This window comes from Cinclus cinclus, chromosome 2 (assembly GCF_963662255.1).
Source record: "Cinclus cinclus chromosome 2, bCinCin1.1, whole genome shotgun sequence".
Taxonomy (NCBI): Eukaryota; Metazoa; Chordata; class Aves; order Passeriformes; family Cinclidae; genus Cinclus; species Cinclus cinclus.
The window spans coordinates 56,604,818-56,628,285 of NC_085047.1; the positions used below are offsets into that span (position 1 = coordinate 56,604,818).

General features: G+C 41.0%; 1 protein-coding gene across 3 annotated transcripts; it reads left to right on the forward strand.

Annotated features, from left to right (window-relative positions):
• Positions 1-11,462: 11,462 nt before the first annotated feature.
• On the forward strand, positions 11,463-22,187 carry ESD (esterase D). Of its 3 annotated transcripts, none has more exons than XM_062514758.1 (9): positions 11,463-11,481; positions 12,919-12,994; positions 13,923-14,011; positions 15,518-15,616; positions 18,188-18,312; positions 18,629-18,748; positions 18,958-19,056; positions 20,798-20,965; positions 22,041-22,187. In XM_062514758.1, exons 2-9 carry the CDS (start codon positions 12,927-12,929, stop codon positions 22,119-22,121), a joined length of 849 nt encoding a protein of 282 aa, XP_062370742.1. In that variant the 5' UTR covers positions 11,463-11,481; positions 12,919-12,926; the 3' UTR covers positions 22,122-22,187. The 3 variants fall into 3 exon arrangements, with proteins under 3 accessions (XP_062370742.1, XP_062370741.1, XP_062370743.1); XM_062514757.1 differs by lacking the exon at positions 11,463-11,481 and adding an exon at positions 11,709-11,848; XM_062514759.1 differs by lacking the exons at positions 11,463-11,481; positions 18,958-19,056 and having other exon boundaries at positions 12,852-12,994.
• The last annotated feature ends 1,281 nt before the right edge of the window (positions 22,188-23,468 follow it).

Sequence of the window (23,468 nt, forward strand, 5' to 3'; positions counted from 1 at the left end):
GGATTTGCCCTTGGAAACAGGTATCTCAGGGAATAAGCAGGCAGTAATAAAAAAGCAAAGGTGTTTTGTGAGAACAGGTCTGAGGCTCTAGACCTGCCACCAAACCAGATTGCCTTCATGTGATGAATATTGAAAGGGGACTGAAGGTCTCTAAACCTACATGTGAGGGGAAAGGAAACAGAGGCTTCCACCAGTGGAGAGAATTGGCACAGTTTTTCCATTTATGCCTGACCTGATGCAAGTTTCTCTGGCCTTGGTAAAGAAAGAAGTAGGTGGGACAGACAGCTTGGGTCCTGTAACCCATTTATGCTGGGGAGCAGAGCACCTGCATCCTGTATGATGTATATGGCAACCTGCACTTCTCCAGAGCTCAATTCCTCCCAAATCTCCCAAGGGTCCAGTTGCTGCTTTGCACGGTCTCCTTCACCAGCTCGTAGCTGACAAACTGTTACTGAACATTTCACATTCAATGATTATGCTCTCCACTTACAGTCTGCATTTTGCCCACGTGGAAGAGCAGATCAGCCCTCTGTTTCCTCTTTCATTTCACCTTCTGTTCCTCATTCACAATATCAAATTGCTCAGGTTGCAAATACTGACAGGGAATGTTTCACTACAATCACAGAGGGTTTCAATTACTAGCTTGAAGTTTCATTACAAGATGACTCTGAACAATATTTTTTTTCCAGCTTACTAAAATAAAACCTATGTTTTGGACATAAGAAACTTGACAGCATTTCATTAATTGACAGCTGGAGATAATATAACACTTAGTTCTTGCTTAGAAGCGGGGAAAACTGATGCCTGACATTTTGATTCTGAAGCACTCAGATGGTTTTATTGAGTGATCAGCAGCTTTTGTCTATGAAGCTTCTCAAGGCCAGGAATGCACAGCAGATAAAAGCCAGTATCTCCAGCTCTTTATAGACATTTTTGATAGCTTAGAAAGCCCTGATTCTGCCACCTTGTATCAAAATATTAATAGATTTTTGTGCAGTTTGCCTTAGTGAGGATGACAGAGTCAGGACAAGAATTTGTTCTAGCTACCATGCCAAATCTGCTAGAGGTTGTTCATCAGTAGACAGAATTAATGGTCTCATTATACTGCAGACAGTTGACATAGTTCAGCTGTTTTAAACTAGTATTTACAGCACTTGGCCCATCCTTGGAATGAACATCATAGTTTAATATGACCATCTTCAGAGCAACATTTACATCCTCAAAAAAAAAAAGTGTTTTCATTATGTATCAGACTGGAATGGAATTTTTTGTAATTATTCAGGTTAAAAAAAAAGAGAAGACATTTATACAGACTGGTTCAGAGGTTAGGGCCTTTCGCTACTCCACAGGAAAAGCATGCTGAGTCAGTCTGTCGTATCTGCATCCAAAACAACCACTTCATCTGAAAAAAACTTTTCAGCATCAATTTTTTTTAAGTAGATTGAGATTTTATTACTGTTAAGACTGCAGCTGAAAAATGTCCAAAGACATGAAGCTCACCATGTATTTCCTAAGCTGGTGTGCATCCTTTTTACACTTCAGGGTAAAAATTCCTATGTACCTATCCCATCCAGTCAACCATGCACTGTACTTATGTAATTATTGCCAGATGGTGAGATGCATTCTATTTTGAATACCTATATGTTTGCTTATGTAAATACATAGAGAAAAAATATTGCTGTATTTTGTAATGTTAATGTAAAATGGTGTTTCAATGCTTTACTCTTTTGTCTGATTGCACTGCTAGTAAAGCAGATTAAAATATTCAAATGCCATCAGTTGTTTTATAAACTGGAGGTTTGTCTTAAGTAGTTAATTTGGTTTGGTTTTATTTATCCCATAAATATTCAGTACAATGTCTGCTGAAGGCAAAAGTAATTTTACATATTTTGCTGGACAAAAAGAAAGAGCATGCTGCAGAATTTAACTATCTCAGTAAACTGGTCCAAAATGAGCCATTGCAATCATTCTCTTTTTCTAAGGACAGCCATCCTTCTACTGAAGAAATACTCTTTGGGTAAGTATATACAGTACATACATTAAGAATTTTCAGTCTAAGTAACAGTGTATTTGCAATAGTAGAAAGACAAATTAATTTCATTAAGAAGTAGAACTGTAAGATTAAAATTAATAAAATGTATTGGTTTGCATGGTAAAGTTTCAGAAGTGAGGAAGCTACAGGAATAGGTTCTGTGAGATGCTTCCAGAAGTTTTGCCCACATCTGACAGATCCAATGCCAGCCAACTCCAGGACAAACTTCTGGCCAAGGCAAAGCCCAGCAGCTGCTGCTATGGTGCCAGCGGGGTAATAGATTTAAGAAGTGGGGAAAAGCTTCTCCCTTGCAGCCAGAAAGAAGAGTGAGACTATGTGAAAGGAGCAGCTGGGCAGACACCAAGGTCAGTGGAGAAGGAGGGGCGGGAGGGAGCAGAGATTCCCTGGTGCAGGCCATGGGGAGGCAGCCCCTACAGCCCAGGGAGGTCCATAGGGGAGCAGTATCCCCCTGCAAGCCGTGGAGAACTCCACGCTGGAGCAGGTGAATGCCAGAGGAGGCTGTGACCCCGTGGGAAGCCCGTGCTGGAGCAGGGTCCTGGCAGCATCTGTGGGAAGCCAGTGGAGAGAGGAGCACCTCTGGAGCAGGTTTGCTGGCAGGACTTGTGACCCACAACGAAGCAGTTCATGAAGGGAAGGGATGTGTGTTGGAGAAGTTCACGGATGACTGTCTCCAGAGGGAAAGACCTCAAGCTGGAGCAGGGGAGGAATGTGAGGAGTCCTCTCCCTGAGGAGGAAGGAATAGCAGAAACCACGTGTAATGACTAACCACAGTTCCCATTCCCCATTCCTTTGTGCCACTGTGGGGGAAAAGGCAGAGAACATCAGGAGAGAAGTTAAACCCAGGAAAAAGGGAGAGGGGTGGAGAGGTGAATCTGTTTTAAGATTTAGCTTTTATATGTCATTAGACTACTCTGATTTGATTGGCAATAAATTAAACTAATTTCCCTAAGCCAGGTCTGTTTTGCCCGTGACAGCCACTGGTGAGTGATCTCTTCCTCCCCTTATCTCCGCCCACGAACTTTTCCTCGTGTTTCATCCGCCCTGCCAGGCTGGGGAGAGGAGTGGGAGTTCGCTGGGTACCTGGGGTCCAGCCCGGGCCAGCCCCACCGCCAGAGCAGCACGCACAGCACGGCACCGCTACAGACAGAAATAACCCCGGGTCACAGAACCACAGTGCCATCTATTGTCGGTATTTTCTTTCGCAAAGAGCATTGGAATAAGAGCCTCAAATGGATTTTAATCGTTTTTATTTTCCCCGTCTTAAAACCAAAATAAATTTATTCCTCCAATTGATCTTACAGCATACAAGCCCTTGTTTGCGATGGTAACACATATCAAAGTAGTACAGCTGCTAGTAAGTAATCCCTTCAAAACCTTGCTCTAATTTTAAGATTTCATCGAGCTATATGATGTGTAGAAAAAATCATACAAAGCTGTATTTTTCAGGAGCTATCACACACAGGGAATCTGGTTGTTTTAGCGGCAAATATGTGACATACCACAAAGTGAAATGTACCAAATAAGATTCCTGAACTGCAAATCTACTCACTGTTACCTCAGTACTACTAGACCTCTGTATGTAGGCTCCAGCATATCATAATTTGTTATGTTCTTTGGAAAACTCCCTTCCTGCTTTACCTATTTCTACATAATTTCAATTGACAATTTCAATTTTGATTGAAAGAGAATACATTTAGTTTATCAATGCAGCACTTTGAGACATAAAAGGAAAGACGTTTGGAAGACACTAAGTTTCATCTACAGATGTATTCTCTGAAGGGAGTCAGCATTTTAAATGCACCAGCACAGTCCCTTATCAAAGGGTCAAAAAACCCCAGAAGTTAAGATGGTTTCTTGTTATTATCATCAGTTATCACCATGAAAGCAGGACACCTACTCTTCCATAAATATTTCTGCAAGTGCATTTGTAATTGCCATAAAAAAACCTCAAAGAGTTTATTTGCAAATTCTTAGCTCACAGTTCACTATCAATACAAATATTAGTATTTTGTGAGTTCACTTTTATTCTTCCTGTTACATGGTAAACGTTCTTAGCAGTAGAAGAGATTGAGAGTCTCAGAATCCTTAAACACTTTTGTTCACAGCTCTCAGGAACCCAGCAGTAAAAATTATATTCCTGCAAACACACAACTGCTGCAGGAAATTGAAGCAAAGAAATCAGTAGTTGAAATTATGGTTGCTGAGTTTCCAAGCAAATTTACAACATGCTTGTTTTGTAAAGTATCTGCTGCTGAATAATTTGAAATTACAAATTACATGTTTGGGTGATCCATGGCTCTTTGCAGAAAAAGAAAAAAGTGTGCAAGTTGAAAAACTTATTTTTTTCATGGAGTCATTTAGACTGGGAGCTGCTGGTGACTCCTAGTTAAATGTCCAGGCCTCAGCCAGTTGGGCCAACTCCTAGAGGCAACAGAGAAAGAGAGGCAGCCTAAAATTAGTATTTTAAGCAAGTGGAAAGAATTACCTTTGGAACTGCTACTGAAGCAAACCCCAGCCTTCAAATATAACAAGTATAAAATATCTCCATTCCCAACTAACAGCAGATATAATGTGGCTACATAACTACATAACTTTGCTTTTCAAAACTAAATACTTGGGGCTTATGGGCCTAAGGCAAAGCCTGGAGATAGGTATAGGGAATGTTTTTCCCCCAGTAAGAGGACTATTAACAGTCACACTGGAGATGCTTGAGGGAAAACAGCTTCTTTAATGAATGGGTCTTTTGAGAAACAACCACCTGGAAGAAGGTAAAAAGATTGAACTGTGCCATCTTCTGCTCTGCCCAAGAAGCCAGTGGCTGATGAAAGAGGATAGCACACTGTGACATATTAAGCGAGGTTTCACCTTACAGATCTATACCTAATGATAAAAATGGGGAAAGAAGCACATCAAACAGACTACTATAGCCACTGTCAGATTACATTCACTTTTATTTAGTCTCACAACTGTTTTCAGGAAGAGACAACTGCTGCTGGGGACTTATTTGCTGATGGGCAACTGAGGTACAGTGAGATAGAATTAGCAAAAGAAGCCTCTCACTAAGCTATGAACAGAAACCAGAACTTAAAAGACATATATTAAAGTCCCCTTCCTACAAACCTCTCTTTTCCAATGCTGGTGAAAACAGATTTCAAAAGCACCTCTGGAAATCTGCAGTTCTTATTGACCCATGGACAAAAAAATTCTAGCAATGCAGTTATTGCAATTGAGATTTACATATTTGAAATAAGTCACATTTACTTACTTTAGGTTTGTAGAACCAGCAAAAGTAGTTTATAAAGGCACTTCTTGAGATGAAGTACAGCAGTTGTGAGACCCTGAATGACCCAAAGAAAGATGGTTTATCCTAAAATTTCTCTTTGAAACTTCCCACAAGAAAAAAAATGACAGCCATTTGGGAAGCAGCACAGAAGATTTGAAAATCCATCCAAGGCAGGATACCTACTTCAGAAATTTTTTGAAAGAGATGGAACTATTCAGGGTCCAACAAAGGCAGAAAATCTCAGCATTCAGAAGCAGACTAGTCCAGCAGTTATTCCACCAATATATTTGGAGTTGCTGCATATAACTATGCATAAAATAAAGGATGACGTTTCCACAAGAGTGTAATCACCATGGCTGCACTCTGGAAGTCAACAGTTCTCCACAGAAATTATTTTTCCCCCCTTCCTATCTTGTAGACAGTGAAACTTTCAAGTGAGAAGGTTTGCTTCAATAGGTTTCTCTGCAGTGCTTTGCACTGTGGACCTGGTCACTGTCAAGAGCAATAAGTCCTTTCCCATTTTTTCAACGAGCTGCATTATCAATAGTGACCTATATTATCAATAGTGCCTTCTTTACTGCAACTTAGATTCTTTTTTCCAGAACTCCAGAATATGTTTCTGAAGTCTCTTCTTTTCCCAAAGATCTATTATCCTTCTCTCTTTATTACTGCAGGGAGTGATACAAACTGGCTTCCTCTTACCTACACATCTCAGACTGCACTCCATCTCATCACCCCGGCCATTAATAAAGACACTAAGCAGTCCTGTCCCTCGTATTGATTCCTGAGCGGTGTCAGTCTGACAGCTGGACTCTGGACTGCTGATCAATATTCCCTGAGCCCAGCAATGAAGCCAATTTTCCACCCACCTTATTATCCACTAATCGAGCTCATATTTCTCCAATCTTGTTAAAGGAGACAAGGAGACTATTAGAATTTATTTCAAAGCCCTTGCTAACGTATACAACTCCCACTGCTCCCGCTTTACCCATCGAAGCAGAATTCTCTTGAGAAGGTAATTTAACTGGTCAGGTGTTCTGTGCTCTTGGCAAATCCATGTTGGCTATTCCTACCTACCTTCTTGCTCTTTGTGTACTGGAAATGGCTCCCAGGAGGATCTGTCTTATTACTTTCCTGGGAGTGCTGGTAAGGCTGACCTGTCCTTCATTTTCTTGATGTTTGAGACACTAATTCAGATGCTTCCAGACACTAATTATAACTAAATAATCCCTACACTAGTGACTGAAAACTCGTTCCCTTCAAAGTTTATTCTTCTTTTAAACTTTCAGAAGACTTTTCTTAAAATTCAGATCAATCAAGTTTTTTTGCCTATTGTCTTTGCACAATATAAGCATCTACTTTAACTTTTTCATCTTAAAGGATATTTGAAGTCTTCTGACCCTTTCACTGCCTGTACTTCTTCTAGGAATCATACTATTGAAAAAATATTCTTTCTGCTGGGGATCATGCCGGTTGTTCCAAAATCCATGTAGGCATGTTACCATACTCATCTTTGACAGCGATAAATTACTGCTTTTTCCTCAGCTTTTCTAAAAGCCATGTTCTTTAAAGTAATTTTTTATTGTAATTTTGTAGGACTCTCTGTCTTACCTCATTATAACAGATTTAAATAATCCTCACAGGAAGAATTTATTATACACATGAACTCCTGCTACTTCAACTCTAATTTTGATAAATGACTTCAAGTCTGTGGCCTGAACTGTCCACCAAGACCAAGAAGGAAAGTCTACTGTACATGTATTACTTCAAGGCTCATATAGGGATCAAGACACGCCAGCTGGTATTGCTGACCTTAACTTATTCCACAAGACCTAAAGAAAAGTCTGCCTCCCTTGGAAAAACAACCACAAGCCTAAACAAATGGCTTTTATGCCTCCACATCTCCTTGCAGCTCCCATTAATAAGACAAGCCCTGATGTTCTACTATATTATTTATTGGCTTAAATTGAATTTAAATTTGTCCTTTGGCATTTACTGAATCAGATCTTCACTACTACATTCCTGTCAGCCAGTATCTTTCCTTAGCTGCAATTATACATCAAAGTTTATTTGAATATCTGAATTCAAAAACCAGCCTCAAGGGCTCAGTAAATAAATGTGAAATTTAAAACTGTATGTGGAAAAATTTCTCAAACAAGCAGACTATTCATAGCTTCAAAATTAATCTGTACTAGAAAGAAATAGAAAACAAAAGACAGAATACAAATGCATGCAATTAATTTACTATGGAAAAACAAGACCTTCATTTTTAATTGTAACACATTAAGAGGAAAATACTTTCTGTCAGAATTATCAGGAGTGTATTCCTCACTGTATTTAATGTCAGTTGTAATGTGCTTAATTTTCCATTTTTCTGAAGTGATAAGAAAATATTATTAATATTTCTTACATTACTGTAATAAAAGAAGCATGATTGGTTTTTTTTTTCCTTTGAAAAAGTTTTAAGTGCTTTACCTGCTCGAGGGACAAAGATTTCTTTTAAAAAACTTACTTTTTCTATTTTCTTATCACAAATTACTTGTTTCTGCAACTGCAAATCTTCTGTGTATATATTTTCCACAGCCTCTCTGCAAAGAGGATTTATTAACATGCTCAGCCTCGTAGCAGCTCAGAGCTATTGAGGCCACTCCTGACCCCCAGTGCAGTGCTGCAAGAGCACCAATCCAAGATAAAGCCAAGTGAAAGAGGAGTCAGGGGAGCTATGTAACTGGGATTACAGTGCAAGCAAGACCAAAGGACAATGCTGTATTCCCAAAAGACCAAAGGACAATGCTGTGTTCCCAAAAGACCTAGGGACTCATATGACACATTAATGAACAGAAAGAAAATAATGAAATCAAGAAATGGAACAAAGAAGAAAAAAGCCCTCAGTGTACACAGATAAAGAAAGTGAGGGTGCGTAAGAAGGAAAGAAAAGAAACTCAGATCTAACTTCCATCTAGGAATAAAAGGTAACATGGATGGATGTAAAAGGAAGGGGAAATAATACAGATAATCAATAACAATACAGTTGTGCAGAAAATTCTCCCTTTCCCTGTGCAAACTATCTCCCTTGAAAAGCTACAGATCTGAAACAGGTTGTGTCAATACAGCCAGCATGAAATATACTGAGGGATGATACCACTGCAAGCATATATGTTTCTTGAAAATGACTGATAGCATGGCATAAGACCATGATAAGTCTTAAGATAATTTAGATAAATGTCACATTAGAATTCTAAAATATTTAATTATAATCAATTGCTAAAATGAACACTGGAGAAGATCTTTACAGAAAAGAACAGCATACAAATAATCTTTGGGCAAAGTCAACAGTGAAGTGTAAATTCAGAGCCCTGAATAACCAAAGTGATGGGATCACATACAAAAAGTTGAGAAAAAATTACTGAAAAGCAGGCAGGAGGAAGCTAGTAATCACCAGTCTTAATTCAGACTACCACAAAAACATTAGAAAAATGTGTACCCAGATGCATGGCTGAGGGACTGTACTTACCGCAAAGAAAATGGGAAAAATTTGGTGCCATAAAGACATATAGGTTGTTTGGCTACAATGTGGAAGTTTCTTGCTGGAAGCTTTACAGAAAATCTGTTTGAGAGTGTTGAAGATAATGGCATGTTCCCCCAATGTATAGAAAAGATGGTGAAAATGCAAAAGTCTTTCTGACAATGCAAAGACTTTCTTACTGATACCAAGAGAAATTCTAGGTAGATGATGCGAAATCATATCTCATCACTGGATAAGATCAGTGGTAAGATGGTAGAAAGCACTGTCTGTGTAGGGGGAACATAGACAAAGTATGTTGGAACAGTATGTGCTGTACTAAAATATAGTAAAGTAATAAATAAAGCAAGAGTACATAAGTCAAAAGGTTTTCCAAAGTGAGTATCTGTCATTATTTTCTTTTAATGTCCTCATTTCTACTGGTTGCCCTGCTGCACCATATGAGAAGCCTTTTAATGATGAAGGAAAGGAAGCCTATTTCACATCTGGTATTTTTTAGAGCATCTGAAATGATAGGCAGAATGGAAACAAAATTATTTTACAGGTGAGAACTGCAGATGCTGTCTGAAAGGATACAGTAATTGATTTAAGGTTAAATAAATGTGCATAACCAAAGATACTAGAAAGATCTATACCACAGCACAGAAGAGACTGCACCAGCTTGGCTCCCTCTGCCTTACACTGTTCTTAACACTATCCTGGTCCGTCAGCTCTGTGCCATGCCAACACCCTTCTGGAGGACTGAGACACAGCCCTCACATAATTTACCTATGCATTTATGTTCAGTCATTTTTGACTGAAAAGATATAAAAATAATGCATACATCTTAACATCTTGACGTGGAGATGTGGGGAGGCAGGGAAACTCATCAGCAGCCTCTCAGGTGAATCCTTCTGAATATATCACTCTGAAATGGGAGTAAATAGGGCAGAGGTTATCTAATGGACTTGGATAGGAAGACCACAAACACATCAAAATCTTATCAGTATCATTGCCTGAGTTAGGCAGATTTCATACTGACAATAGATAAACAGATAAACAATTGCAGATGCCCAGGAAAATGAGATGTGTGTAACAACAGCTCTCTATAAATATATATCAGAGAAAACAAACTGGCTACAGTTCAGTTCAGATAACTAACTGGGCATATCTTGCTGGTAAGAGACATTTAGGGAGCTGCAAAATGCACACATAGAGATGGAAGGCACAACCTGAAGAGTACTTAAGTAGTGAAGAAACATAATTGAATTTGATTGATGGCAACTTAGTCACAGCTTGAAAAAGAGAAGTTGAGACCAGATTTAAACAGCTCAGAGACAGACTATTTGTATCAACTGCATCCAAGTACAGAGGCAGGATAGGAAAGCCACTCTGGAAGACAGGATGCAAGGCCCAGGTCTGGAGTCCAGCAGCTGTGGTCCAAATGGATCTGCTGGGAAAGGATAGAAAGTAATGGGGGGACAAAATTGTCAGTACTGTGCATTGCTAGAATTAGGGACCAAAAATATAAAAGGAATTGGAAAAGTCAAGACTGTAAAATGTTACAGGCAAAAACAGTTACTGCCAATGCAGTACATGGTACCAGACTACAAAGTAGGAGGGAGCTTTGTTGAGGACATTTTTTGACAACTAATAGGCATGTTTAACTGCAAATTAATAGATAAAGAAATAAATAATGAAAGCCCAGCACAAAGTGGGATAATTTGGGTTATGAATAAGATGGAAGCACTGCCAAACAAGTATGAAGTAATGCAGTTATCTTTGTGATCTTGCAGGCGAGGTGTAAACTACCTACACCAGAATTTGGATTTATTATAAAATCAGCAGTTTGTCTGGTGGCACCTGCTATGAAGAACTCTGAAATCCTGAGGGGAAGTAAAACATTTGGAATGCAGCAATGCAGTGGTCCCAGCTCAGGCCACTACAAGAAGATTTTTTCCCCCTTGAAGTGGTCAAGGGGCAATGACACAACCAGAAACACGGCTTGGAATAGTTCTCTATTATGCATTCTGTGGTGGGTTTCTTGAGTCAGTGGGCTGCGAGCCGATGGTCACGATTTCTCCATCAGAATTTTCTTCTACCCAGTTAGAGCTGATTTCAGCAGCGTTAATGAGTTTTCTTCGTTATTTTCTTCCCAGTCCTAGGAGTTCTGCCAAATGTCCTTGTGGCCCGTGAATTCCGTGTTCTTTGTGCCCACTGTCAGCAGCACATCCCTGTCTCCAAGCTCTGCTAACCTCCCCCTAGATCTGAGACCACGGAAACATGCCAAGCTCTAAAATTTAACAAGGCAATTTTACCGACAAACAATTTGCCTTTCTAGCACCTGAGCATCAATTAGAGCTTGTTCGCTGCTGTTTCACGGATTAAATCTCCTTTCTTGATTAGGCTTCAAAGCGTATAACGACCAAAATCACAGAGCGACCTTGTTTAAGAACACGTTCACTCATCGGACACGCCGCAGGCCCCTCAGGCCCGGCTAGCCCGGGAGAAGGTCGGGCCCGGCACCGCCATGGTGGGAGGGAGGGAGGGAGGGAGGGGGCGAGGGGGCGGTGCGGGCCAGCCCCGGGGCGGGGCAGGAGCCTCCTCCGAGCAGGGGCCGTCCCTTCCCGCCGCTCCGCCGCGGTAAGGCAGCGGGAACGGCAGCGGGAGTGGGCCGGGCCGGGCCGGGCCGGGCCGGGCCGAGCCGAGCCGAGCCGAGCGGGGAGCGCGGGGAAGTGACGGCCGGAGGGGGTGGGGGGGGTCTCGCCGCCTGCGAGGGCGGGAATGGAGGCACGGGAGAGCGCAGCGGGCAGGAGTGACTGTGCGGACAGAGGCGTCCCGAGCCGGGCCGGGGCCTTGCTGCTGCCCCGGCGCGGCGCTGCCGAGCCATGGCGGTAACGCGGTGCCCTCGGGCCCGGCCCCGCGGGGGCGGCGGGAGACGGCCATGAGCTCCTGAGGGCTCCCCGTGCTGCCTGGTTCTGCTCGCCCCGTGTCCCGCAGGAGCGCGCAGGTGTGAGGCGTGGAACGTTTTCGTTTTGACATTTATTACCTGGTCTGATGTTACCTGGGTTCCCCTCGGGATTTTCTTGTGTGCCGGTGGCAGGACCAGAGAGAATGGCCTGAAGCTGTGCCAGGGGAGGTTCAGATTGGGTGTTGGGAAAAGGTTCTTCGCCCAGAGGTGTTTGGGCACTGGAACAGCTCCCCAGGGAAGTGATCACAGCACCAGCCTGGCAGAGCTCAAGAAGCATTTCCACAGTGTTCTCAGGCACAGGGTGTGACTCTTGGGGATGTTCTGTGCATAGCCGGGAGTTGGACTCCGCGATCCTTGGGCCTCCCTTCCGACTCGGCATGTTTTGTGATTCTGTGACCCTGCAGTCTGTTCACCTTTCAGCTGCCTGCTTGGCCTTCCTGCCCCTGTGCAAGCTGACAGCATCCACTTTTGTGTCAGCATTCCCGAGTTTCCTTAGCACGCTTGCACTACCAGCTGTTCTAAAACTTCAGTGACTCTCCTTTGCTTGTATTTTTCGTGCTGTTTGCCCTGGAAATGCTGCTCCTCTGTTCCTGCTGTCCCGCAGACTGTTAGAACATGGTAATTAACTTCCATCAAAGATGAGAATAAGGCTCACTCTTATGTGGTAGTTAGTGGCTGGATACTGTCACACACAAGAGAAGGAAAGGTGGGACAGGTTTTTCTCCTGCATTGTGACTGTGGAGGTAACAGCCTGGCACAGGGAGCTCCAAGTTAAACCACAGCATGTGGGAATGCTTGTTTGGTGGCCAAAGAGCAAGCCACAGTTAGTGCTGAGGTAAAGGTCATTGGAGATGTGGGTCTGTAGGAAAGAAGGTAGGCTTTGCCCATTCTGCTCACAGGAGTTCAGCCTCCCCTGCCTCTTTTTTTGTGAGGAAATAGAAAGTTAATGAAAGATCAGAAAGCATGTGCAGGAAATTCTTCTGAGAAACAATAACATTAAGCAGAGATACTACAAGTATTCAATTATTCTGTTCTCAAAAAGTCTAAGACCAGGATTGTTTTATTTTCAAATTTAACTTTCTCCCTTTTTTCCCCTTTTTTTTTTCCAGTTCAAATCATGGCACTGAAACAAGTTTCCAGCAACAAATGCTTTGAAGGTTTCCAGAAGGTGTTTGAACACGACAGGTAAACACCACTAAAGCAACAAAGGTGTTTAGCTTGAGGCAGTGAATCCATCCTGTCAGTCTGCAGGAAGACAGCATGCCCTCACTACTATCCATATTTCAGTCACGAATAATGTCTACTACTGCTCTGACTGTGCTGTTGGATTTCTGTGTTAATGTTTAACATAATCTAGTATGCTTAGTGCTGCAGAGCTGAGATGGGAAGCTGGTATTTTTACCTTTGAAAATCAAACTTTGTTACTTTGGGCTGTCCTGTTTGCAGAGAACCACTGTGTGTGCAAAGTTCCACTTACTACTGGATGTCTTCTGTGCACGCTGGAAAAGTGCTGTGAGCAGTGACTCAGTGAATAGATTCTTGTTTGATGAAGGTGCACAGAAAACAAGTTTTTCTGAAAAAAAAATGATCCAAATAAAAAACGAAATCATCAGTTGTGTTTAGATAAGAGTTTATTGATTGTTTTTAGGCTTTAGTATTAATTGAGCAACTAATTGGTCTGTAGACTTAGTAGATTGAAAACCTCCTCTTCTGGCTCATGCTGTGCATTTTATGTTGTGCAAGTCATGTGGATGTGTTCTTCAGTAAAAATTATTTTGCAATTTGGCAGCCAAAGCACACGCTAAATATTGCTGGGATTCAAAATTCGATTTTCACATGTTCTCGGTTAGCAGCACTGTGAAAATTTGGCTTATTTGTAAGTCTCTGTTTTAAGTATATTCAGAACAAGGTTGAAAAGTTAGCTGTTGCCAAATCTAGAGTCTAAGGCTGAATTTAAAAATTGATTTTTCCTTCCCTTAACTTAGTTATTACAATTCACTGACCAGATCTCCCTTTGAATGAAGTGCACTGATGCACTGATTCTTTTTTTTTTAGTGTTAATGACCTTGTTGATTAAGTAGTGGTGATAACAAGAAGTATTTTATTAATACAGTGCAGAGCTAAAATGCAAAATGAAATTTGGAATCTACTTGCCTCCAAAAGCAGAAACTGGGAAGTGTCCTGTGCTGTATTGGCTCTCAGGTGAGTAACATGAGTCTTAGTAACTTAAAAAATACAGTCTTATATATTTTTAAACTACTACATTACAGTTACTGAAAATTTAATATAGAAGTACTGCAAGTGGCAGCTCTTGGATTCTACAGAAACTCAGCTTTTGGAAGGCAAGCTTAGGTTGAGTATAATGTGATAAATCAGGATGCAGCTTGGGGGTAGCCAAATCAGATTATGTTCTAAAATGCTCAAAATGTTCTACCCTTTTGTTCTAAAATGTTGATACCTTTTGTTCCAAAGCATATATATAAAGGCTCTCCTGTAAGGCCTTCCTGTTGGGACACCTCTTGCTTTCCTCTGTTTTTAAAAACTGCTTCAGCTAACAGAATAGGGGTGTGAAAAGAGCCCATGGAAGCCAGCACATTTGTCCTGTGGACTCTACCTTATTCCAAGAACAACTTTGCAGGAAGCAGCTGGTGAATTTGAAAAGAGAGGTGCTGTCAGCTGCCTTAGCACAAATATGTCTAGTGTGAAGCAAACCTGTGGGATCAGAAAGGGTCAGGGGCTGAAGAGGCATGTGCAACGGGAGTGAAGCTTTCTCATCAAAAAAATAATTAAATCCTTTTTTTTTTTCTTTTATTCAAATAAAAACCAGAAACTCTGCTCTATAATTTGAGGAGTTGCTTTATTCAGACTTGTATTTGGAAAGTTGCAGGCTGGATTGTTAGTGTGGAGACTTTGTGGTCCTTGTATATATTCATTTCACAAAATATCTGGTGTGTCATGACAGTGGACTGGGTAAAAATGTTTATACTTGAAGTTAGGAACATCAAAATTGTCTGAAGATCTCTAAGCCATGCAGCACATTTATTTTATTGAATGTAAACTGTATTGTCTTGAGTAATATATCAGTCAAATTAGGTTACTGGCAGCTTGTCCTCAGAAAAAAATAGAATCATTAACTCTTCTCAAATTCTATAGTGAAGAAAAATTGAAATATTGGTAAAAAAAGTAATTTATTTGAAATTGGACTTTATTTTGAGGTGCTGCTGTACAAAAGGCATGTATTGCTGTGGGTTTTGGAGCCAGGTTGCTTATGAGCCCTTTATCCAGTCTGTAATATGTAGAATTTGTCAGACAACATGTGTAATTCTGTGATGCAAACAGCTGAGACAGTATGAAGAAAAATGTATTTGCAGGATTGGGTGTCAGAAGTTAACAGTGTCAGCCTTAGCAAATGCCTGTGCTCAACAGGTTTAAATGCACAGTACTTGAAGACACTATGCACTGCATGAGTGGGTGCTCCAGGGAATACAGGGTGCACGTGCATCTGGTTTTGATCACTGTTAGTATGTCCAGATGGGACAGTGCAACTGTGTTTATGTGGATTGTTAAGTATTGTTGAGCCTAATGAAAACATCTTCCATGTTTATGGAGATAGGAATCCTTGTTTTTCGAAACCTTTTCTGTCAAAAAGAGTTCTGGAACCAGTATGCCATGAGCAATGGGTAACCAATGATATTTTTCTTTCCCTAGGGCTGACCTGCACAGAACAGAATTTTATAACAAAAGCTGCATTTCAACAAGCAGCCGCTGAGCACGGCCTTATTGTGGTGGCACCAGACACGAGCCCACGTAAGTTCAGCAAGAGACATGGCAGCAGTCATTGCACTGAAGTGCACACTCTGCCCTCAGAGAATGGGGTGCTGCAGTGTGCTGAAAAGTGTGTTGCCCACCTGAGTCAGAACTGGACCTCACCTCTGCATCTTGCATTGTTCACTAGATTACACTGTGTGTGCTCTTAGTAACGGGGTAGTGAGGGTTTGACATTTGGAGCTCTTATTGTTATGGCACTAAAACTAGAATAAAGGGGCTCTAGAGTTCAGCACACACAAGGAGAGGGAAGAAAAGTAAAACAAGAAATGTGTGTTATTAGCATTCTTGCTGACACTTTGTGTGCCTTGCTAAGACCCTATAAAACCTGTAGAGCTGTGTTGCCACACAAAGATGCAATGCTTGCTCTTAATTGTATTGTCTTCTGAAGCAAATTAAATACATGCCTTCAGAGGATTACAGTACTTGAAATTCTAGAAACCCGTCTTCCCTGCAGCTACAAAAGACTGTGGATAAATGGATTTTTAAATGATGTGATGTTATTTGTATAAGGCTGAGCTTAAGGTATGGGAAACCAGAAAATAGTGGATCTGCAATTACTGGAAATACTGGGGATTCACATTTTATATTTCGTATTTGTTGGATTCTGCCACAGTCTCGTGAGTGCTGTAAACGAAAGTGCCAGCCTTCTAATGTTTCCCAAGCTTGAGTGGGTTACATCTGACTGCAGGCAATATGGGAAAGAAGTGATGTTCTTTCCATAAAGTATTTTTTACATCTAGGTTTTGAAGTTGTGTCAGGTCAAAGAATGTAAATGTTTCGAATGAAGGAGAGGGACAGAAGAGCAAAACTTGTGACTGAATGAGTGAATTTCACACTTTGTTGATGCTATTTGCTGTAGGCTAGAGATGGGCAACTAACGTTTGCATTCTTCATTTTGGGTAGTTGTTTTTGGTAGTATCTGTGTAAATTGTCTCTATCAATGTGTAACTACCTTTGTGAAGGTCATTGCTTTGTCCATTTTCTTTTAAGTCCTTTGTGGCAGCTTCTCTCTTGCCTTTTAGCCTAATAATTGATAAGGATTGCTATTTAAATGAGTTTTGACATGAGCTTCATATAATAATCTTAAATTTTATCTCAGAGACCCCAGATGTTCTTAAGTCTCTTTGAGCTATCTGGGGAAACAAATGAAAAGCAATTCAAATATAATCATGAGCTGAGACGTATTGAAAATGCTTACTGTGTAGTGCATGAGATTTACCTTCCTGGAGCCAGGAGATGTATCTGGATGGGGAAAAAGACTGCGTGAAATCATTAATACTTGTCATTATAGACCCTCTGTCAGGCCTCGATAGATTTTACTTTTCCTACTTTGAAGGGGTTTGTTTTTCCAGACAGGTATACTGAGCAATATTGTGTGGATTCCTTTTCAAGCTTCTTTTTTTTTTTCAAGGCTTCCTGAAAGTTTTTTGAGCATAATGAGCATTATGCCTTTTTTGCCTGGCAGGACTTTGAGTTTTTGTCCATCTCTAAGGTACTGAATGTAGACTTTTTCCATCCAACACATTGTTTAAGTACCCTAGTCCCTGTGATTGCTGGATTGTTAAGTTACAGAATCACCCAGTGTTCAAGGGCATGTCACTGGAGCAAAGTCATCTTTGATCCTTGTACAAATCTGATTTCATACTGTGGCAGGGTGGCAGCCATCTCTGCACAAATTGTGAGGGACTGTTGAGTTACACATGGGTTTGCAATGTAATCTGACAGTGGTAAAAGCCTGTGTAATTTTGGATTGCAGAAGCTAGGAAATAATGGCCTCTCTTTCTCCAAAACATTCCTATCACATATACCTTGGAATATTATATTTTGTTCTGCAAACCAGGCTGGTAAATCACAGACTAATCCAAGGGAGGACTTGGATGGGATGTACTGACTTTCAAGAACACAGCTGCAAATGTATTACGAAAGTGTAGCCTTGGAAAAGAGGATACAATCTTGCAGTTATTCAAAGCAGAAATATTTAAGTTTTATGGAAGTTTTAGGTGGGAGCAATGAAATAAATTGCAGAAAAGCAGAGGTTTGCACTTGTGGAGTTATAGGAACAGTGAATTATTCTTCTGGAGAATCTTAAAAAGGGAGGTGTAGCAGGCATTATTTAAAGCACATAAATCTGCTTGGACTGGTTCTGTCATTCTGGGTAAAAAGGAATTTTTCTTCTGTTTCTCACACAGTTTCTTGTACTTGATAGGATGAGGTCTAATTACTGAAATAAGCTGGTAGCACCAATTAACAAGTGCCAGCTTTTGATTACATTTCTAGGTGAATTGGACAAAGCTTCACACAACTAATTTAGGAGATATGTATATGCTGTATTTATTTATGAAGAGATATTGAAACTAGAAATTGGATGTATCTGTAGGTATTATGTGTAATTTTGAGTGTTTAAACAACACTTGCAAACATTGTACTAATGAATTAAAATCTGAGTTGTCTTATAGTTGAAGAGGTAGCGATACAATTGGGAAACTTGTGTCCTGAGTCTGATTTGTATGGCAGGTTCACGTAGTAAAGGAATGATTTTTTTCATGTTAGGTGGCTGCAATATTGAAGGAGAAGATGAAAGCTGGGATTTTGGCACTGGTGCTGGTTTTTATGTGGATGCCACTGAAGATCCTTGGAAAACCAACTACAGGATGTATTCCTACATAAAGGATGAGGTAAATTTGCTGCTGGGTTTTCCTGGTATTGCTGGTAGGATAAAGGGCTGTGGCTCCATCATGGGAATCTCCCATCTCTTGTGTTCCAAGGTTATGGGTGATTTCTGTAGAGATACTTTGAGTTACTTATGGACTGTTTCCTTTTGATTTCTCATTCCCCTTCAGGTTGCTTTCAGGCCTTGATCACAAATGCCAGGCTAGAACCAGAGATGTGCCTTTGGTTTCAGTGGCATTAAGAGCTGGTTAGTTGTGTGCTTTTCTTTTACAAGTACTCAAGTTGCTTTAACATTTTACTACACTTTTGTTTCCTTTACAGCTGCCTAAACTAATAAATGCCAATTTTCCAACTGACCCTGAACGGATGTCTATTTTTGGGCATTCCATGGGAGGACATGGAGCTCTTATTCTTGCTCTGAAGAATCCAGGGAAGTACAAAGTAAGATGAATTATAGCTGATATGAGGTATACTAATGCCTATATAGATTTCTGTAGATGTGACTGAAGAAAACATAATACTGAGTTCTTTGAGGGCATTAAATGTATACATAGTTTCATTTACTGCAACTCATTGTTACATATTTTTGTTTGTTTGTTTGTTTTTTGTTGTTTTTTTATTTTTTATTTTGCTGCTGTCTTTCTGAGCAGTCGGTGTCAGCGTTTGCTCCTATCTGCAACCCTGTTCAGTGTCAGTGGGGGAAGAAAGCCCTTGGTGGGTATCTGGGACCAGATGCGAGCAAATGGGAGGTATGTGTTGCAGCCCCGGTTCTTTAGTAACAGATGAATGAATGATCTGTAAATACATCACAGCAGGAGCCTGGAAACAAACTCTGGAGTGCCCATGAGCTGGTACTGTTGTTTTACTCCACCCCTAAGCACAGAAAACCATTGTTTGTCTCTGGCAGGAGTTACTTGCTGTTGCCTTATGGTGCTTATGAAAATCTAATGAGATACAGGTCTCTCATCAAATCAACTACATTCCTCTCAGTTTTCTGAAGATTTAAAAGTCTGGGGTGAGAACAATTATGAGCAGTGTATTTTTGTAGTAGCCTGAAGAGAGACACTGCTGCAAGCTGTTCAGACTGATGAGCCTCATGGCATCTTGCAGGGGCAGCCTGTAGGAGGCTTGGATACTTGGAAATTGGTACCTGCACAACAGCATTAAACTAGACAAAGTTAGGTTTTACCTCCAGGGCCTTAATTTTGAGCTATCAGTAGTTTTATATGAATGGCTAAGATAAAAAAATATTTTGTCTGCATGATTGCTGCATTATTTGATCAGCCCTTCAGTATTTTTAATCTCAAAGGTTGCACTGTATTTCTATCATTAAGTTAGAAGGGATTGTTGTGATCGTGTACTCAGGTTTCCTTGTAAATAAGCACAAGCTGCAGTTCAGTCCCTTGTAAATTGGATTAAAGTATGTTGTAGGAAGACTTCCAGGTCTGATTAAAACTTTACAGGATTGGAGAGTGTTCTCTGCTTTTCTAATTGTTTATAGAGTACTTTGTGTACTTAGAAACCACCAGTTAAACTTCCTCAGACTTAATGTGATGAATTTGTTGGGAAACAAAACAAAACAACCACCCTGTTTTCTGTTCCCTTGTTTTGTAGAGCTAGTCCAATAGATCAAGAGCATTCATCAGGAACAGATGTAGATCTGCCTTTGGTACAGATATGCAACCTCTGATCTCTCTATTTTGGCTTAAAATTGCCATGTAAATATGTTCAGGATAATTTGGTACCATGGTCACAGTGCTGGGCTGAGCCCAAGCTCCCATTTCCATCATAGTGTCATTTCTGGATCTGGTGGCATCCTGGAAGGATGGCTCTGATGCCTTGGTGTAGGACTTTGGATTTTGCTGTCCATTGGTGATTGGTCTTCTCCACAGCCTTAAACACTCTGCTGTCTTTTTAAAGGAGTTATTTTGAGCATGTAATAAGCACAGGACCCCATGGGCGACATGTTCCCATCATTGAATTTTGATACATGTATGTTTAGAGTTTTGAATTTTTGTTTCTCAATTGAACCAAATTTTCTTTGTCAAATGATCACGGTAACCTTCAGGTGCAATGCCTTCCCAGGAGTATAGTTGTGTTACACTGGTGTTCTGACTTTTAGCTGCCAGAGTAATTACACTAAGACACCAAGTTTCTTCAGCAGCTTATAGTTTCTGCACAAGGGTGTGAATTAGTACTGGCTTTATGGCTGTTCTCCCATTCTGTAGGAATTCAGCCCTGGGCTGGATGTGCTGTTTGGTCAAACTGCCAACTTCGTTATTACCTAGCTCATACATTTGCCCTTTTTTAAGCAATGGGTATTACTTTTCAGTTGCCTGGAATTTCTCTGATTTTTTTTTTTTTCCTTCCCAAGTGCAACTTCATGTCCTGATCAGTGCTGCCCAGGACTCTCTTCTTTTCCTGCAGTCGACAAACTGAAACCAGTTGAACATATGTAACAGAACATAATTTCTCTTTTTTTTTCTGCAGGCATATGATGCTACACAGCTTGTGAAGTCCTACTCGGGCCCTCGCCTCGACATCTTGATTGACCAAGGCAAGGATGACCAGTTCCTGTCTGCGGGCCAGTTACTGCCTGATAACTTCATCGCTGCCTGCACCGAGCGGAAAATCCCAGTGGTCTTCAGACTGCAGCAGGCAAGTTGCTTCTGCAGTCCTTGGTTGCTGGATTCTCGTTTGTGATTTTTAGTTCTGTACTGCAGGCAGTGCTCAGAGCGTCTGTAAGGAGGCAGGCAGGCTCTCAATGTGGTTCTGTCCCTGGCCACTTGAGGAGGAGGGTGGGAAAGTGACACTTTTCCTTCTAGCGGGCCATGAGGGTGTGCATCTCCCACCCGATTCAGCCGTGCTTCTCCACTAGGTGCCGTCGTGCTTCCAGCTTGGACAGGCTGATCCCTGCACGGGGGCTCAGGCTGCCGGTGCTCGGCTGAAGAAACAGCATTTACAATTTTAAGGAATATCGCAGTCACTGTACAGCCAAAGTGACACATGGCCTTCTGCTGCATCCCTTATCTGTGCTGTGGGTTTCATGTTTACCCTAGAACTTGGTGATTTAGTTTGTAAGTGTCTGTGCAAATTGGGAAGGGGTGGAACTTCGTGAAATCCTAGATTCGTGTAAAGACCCAGGTGGAAGGATGACTCTTAACCAGTAGTGCAGTGACCCACAACAACACTGTCCTGAGAGCACTGGAGTCTTTGTATGCCACTGGCAACTTCCACCTAGACCCAGTGAGGAGCCCAATTGTGGAGAGTGAAGGATTGTCCTCTGCTTTATTATAAACCTTGCACTTAAAGATAAGAGTTAGTGCTGATGAATGGGCGTGGGTGACATTTCAACACAGTGATGGAGCAGTAACTCAGACCTGGGCTATGTTCTCCTTATCCCCCCCGTGTTTTACCAGAAGAGCAGTTCCTGTGAGGGCAACTGTTCTCTCGGATTGCATCTCACGCTGCAGCTGGCCCTTGCTGGTACCCATCTCTAGTTTACAGGCCCAGATCTGGGCAGGTTAGGGGACTTTCTGTTTGTTTGGCTTCCTAGTTCTCATTTGTACTTAGCCTGTTATGTGTCCCTTGCCATTTTTATATATATTCCAGGTATTTCTTAAATGGATAAAACCAGGAGAGTCATTACATTTCCTTTACGAGAGCTTAGCATGATTACTTTATCACGAGCTGTATGTTCTCTGCTGATTGCTTTATTGTTTTTCTTTTCTAGGGTTATGATCACAGCTATTTTTTCATTGCTTCATTTATTAATGACCACATCAAGCACCATGCAAAATACCTCAATGCTTGAACCCTTTGGATGTGAGTGCTGCCTGGCCAATATGAATCAAGAAATAGTGGTGAACTAAAAAATAATTTGCTGAAATAATGTTTGTAAAATGGAGCTCTTCTGATTGTACTTTTAAGAAAAATAAAAGTTCCACATAATTTGAAGTGTGTGCTTTAGAGTAAGTGTTGGGAATGTTCTTGCATGCTTGGAAAACTCTTGATGCCATGAAGTTACATCTGCTGTATTTTGGGTCAAAATATATGCCAGCAGATGAGTGGTTTTCAGACCATGAGTGTGGGTGTGGACATGGCACCTGCAGACAGCTTCTAGTGCAGCTGTGCAGACTGTGATTAACAACAGTGTGCCCATTCAGCTAATTAATTACTGTCGTCATCCTTTAATGGTGAAGGAAGCTGTTGGTGGCACAAGCTACTTAATTAATCTGAAGGGGTAGGTGTGTGTTTTCCTTGGCCTGTGTAAACACTGTCCACGGACCAAGTTTGGTGGAGAATGTAGACAAAAGCCTGCTGTGCACAGTAGTTTACTGTCCTGTGTGTTATCAAGCAAATGATCTGGAGTATTTCAGGGATGATACTTACAGAAAAGACCTCTTAAAAAACAAATTAAGGAAGCAGTCTGTAGTAAAAAGGATTTTTTTCTCTACTTGCCTTTGATTCTTAGAATTTGAAATACTTGTACTGTGTATCTTAAGAGTTGACAGGACTGAGAGGAAACTGCTAAACAGATCTGAAAAAAACCCAATTTCTGTCTAGATGATCTAATATCTCATTGTTGAAATCAAGTATGTTCATTTTACAAAAGATGGCAGAATTTAGTCCTAACAGTTGTAGATCTAAAATAGCTCCTGGTGGTGTAATTCTGCCAGCTACCTTGGACAAGAACACAGATTGTTCCAGTAAGCTGCAAGTAATCACTTGTAAACTCAGCTTTCTCATGGTTCAGCTGGACCCGAATCATTGCTCAAAATTTGACTCACTCTTGTGAGAGGAACTGTAGGATGGGTTTCCTTTTTTAAGCAAGTCTGAGTGGTCTTCTGGGTCTCTGGCTTCTGCTACATTCTAGGTTACAGGGACACTGGTGCTGGTGACAGCCTTAAGCTGTGCATTGACTTGATCTTGCATCTATTTATTTATTTTGTATCAATCTCGCATCTCTTTATTTATTAAGTAAACTCTGAAGGCTGGGAAGATACAACAGTGTGCAGAGTTCTCCAGAAGGAAATTATTGCAGAAAGATCTTTTGTTTCCAAAATCCCATATTAAGTGTGAAAAAGTACAGCCCATAAAGTCACCTGTTCACTAAGGCAAAGAGATTCCATTAGAGGAATTGGAATCTAGAATCTGTACT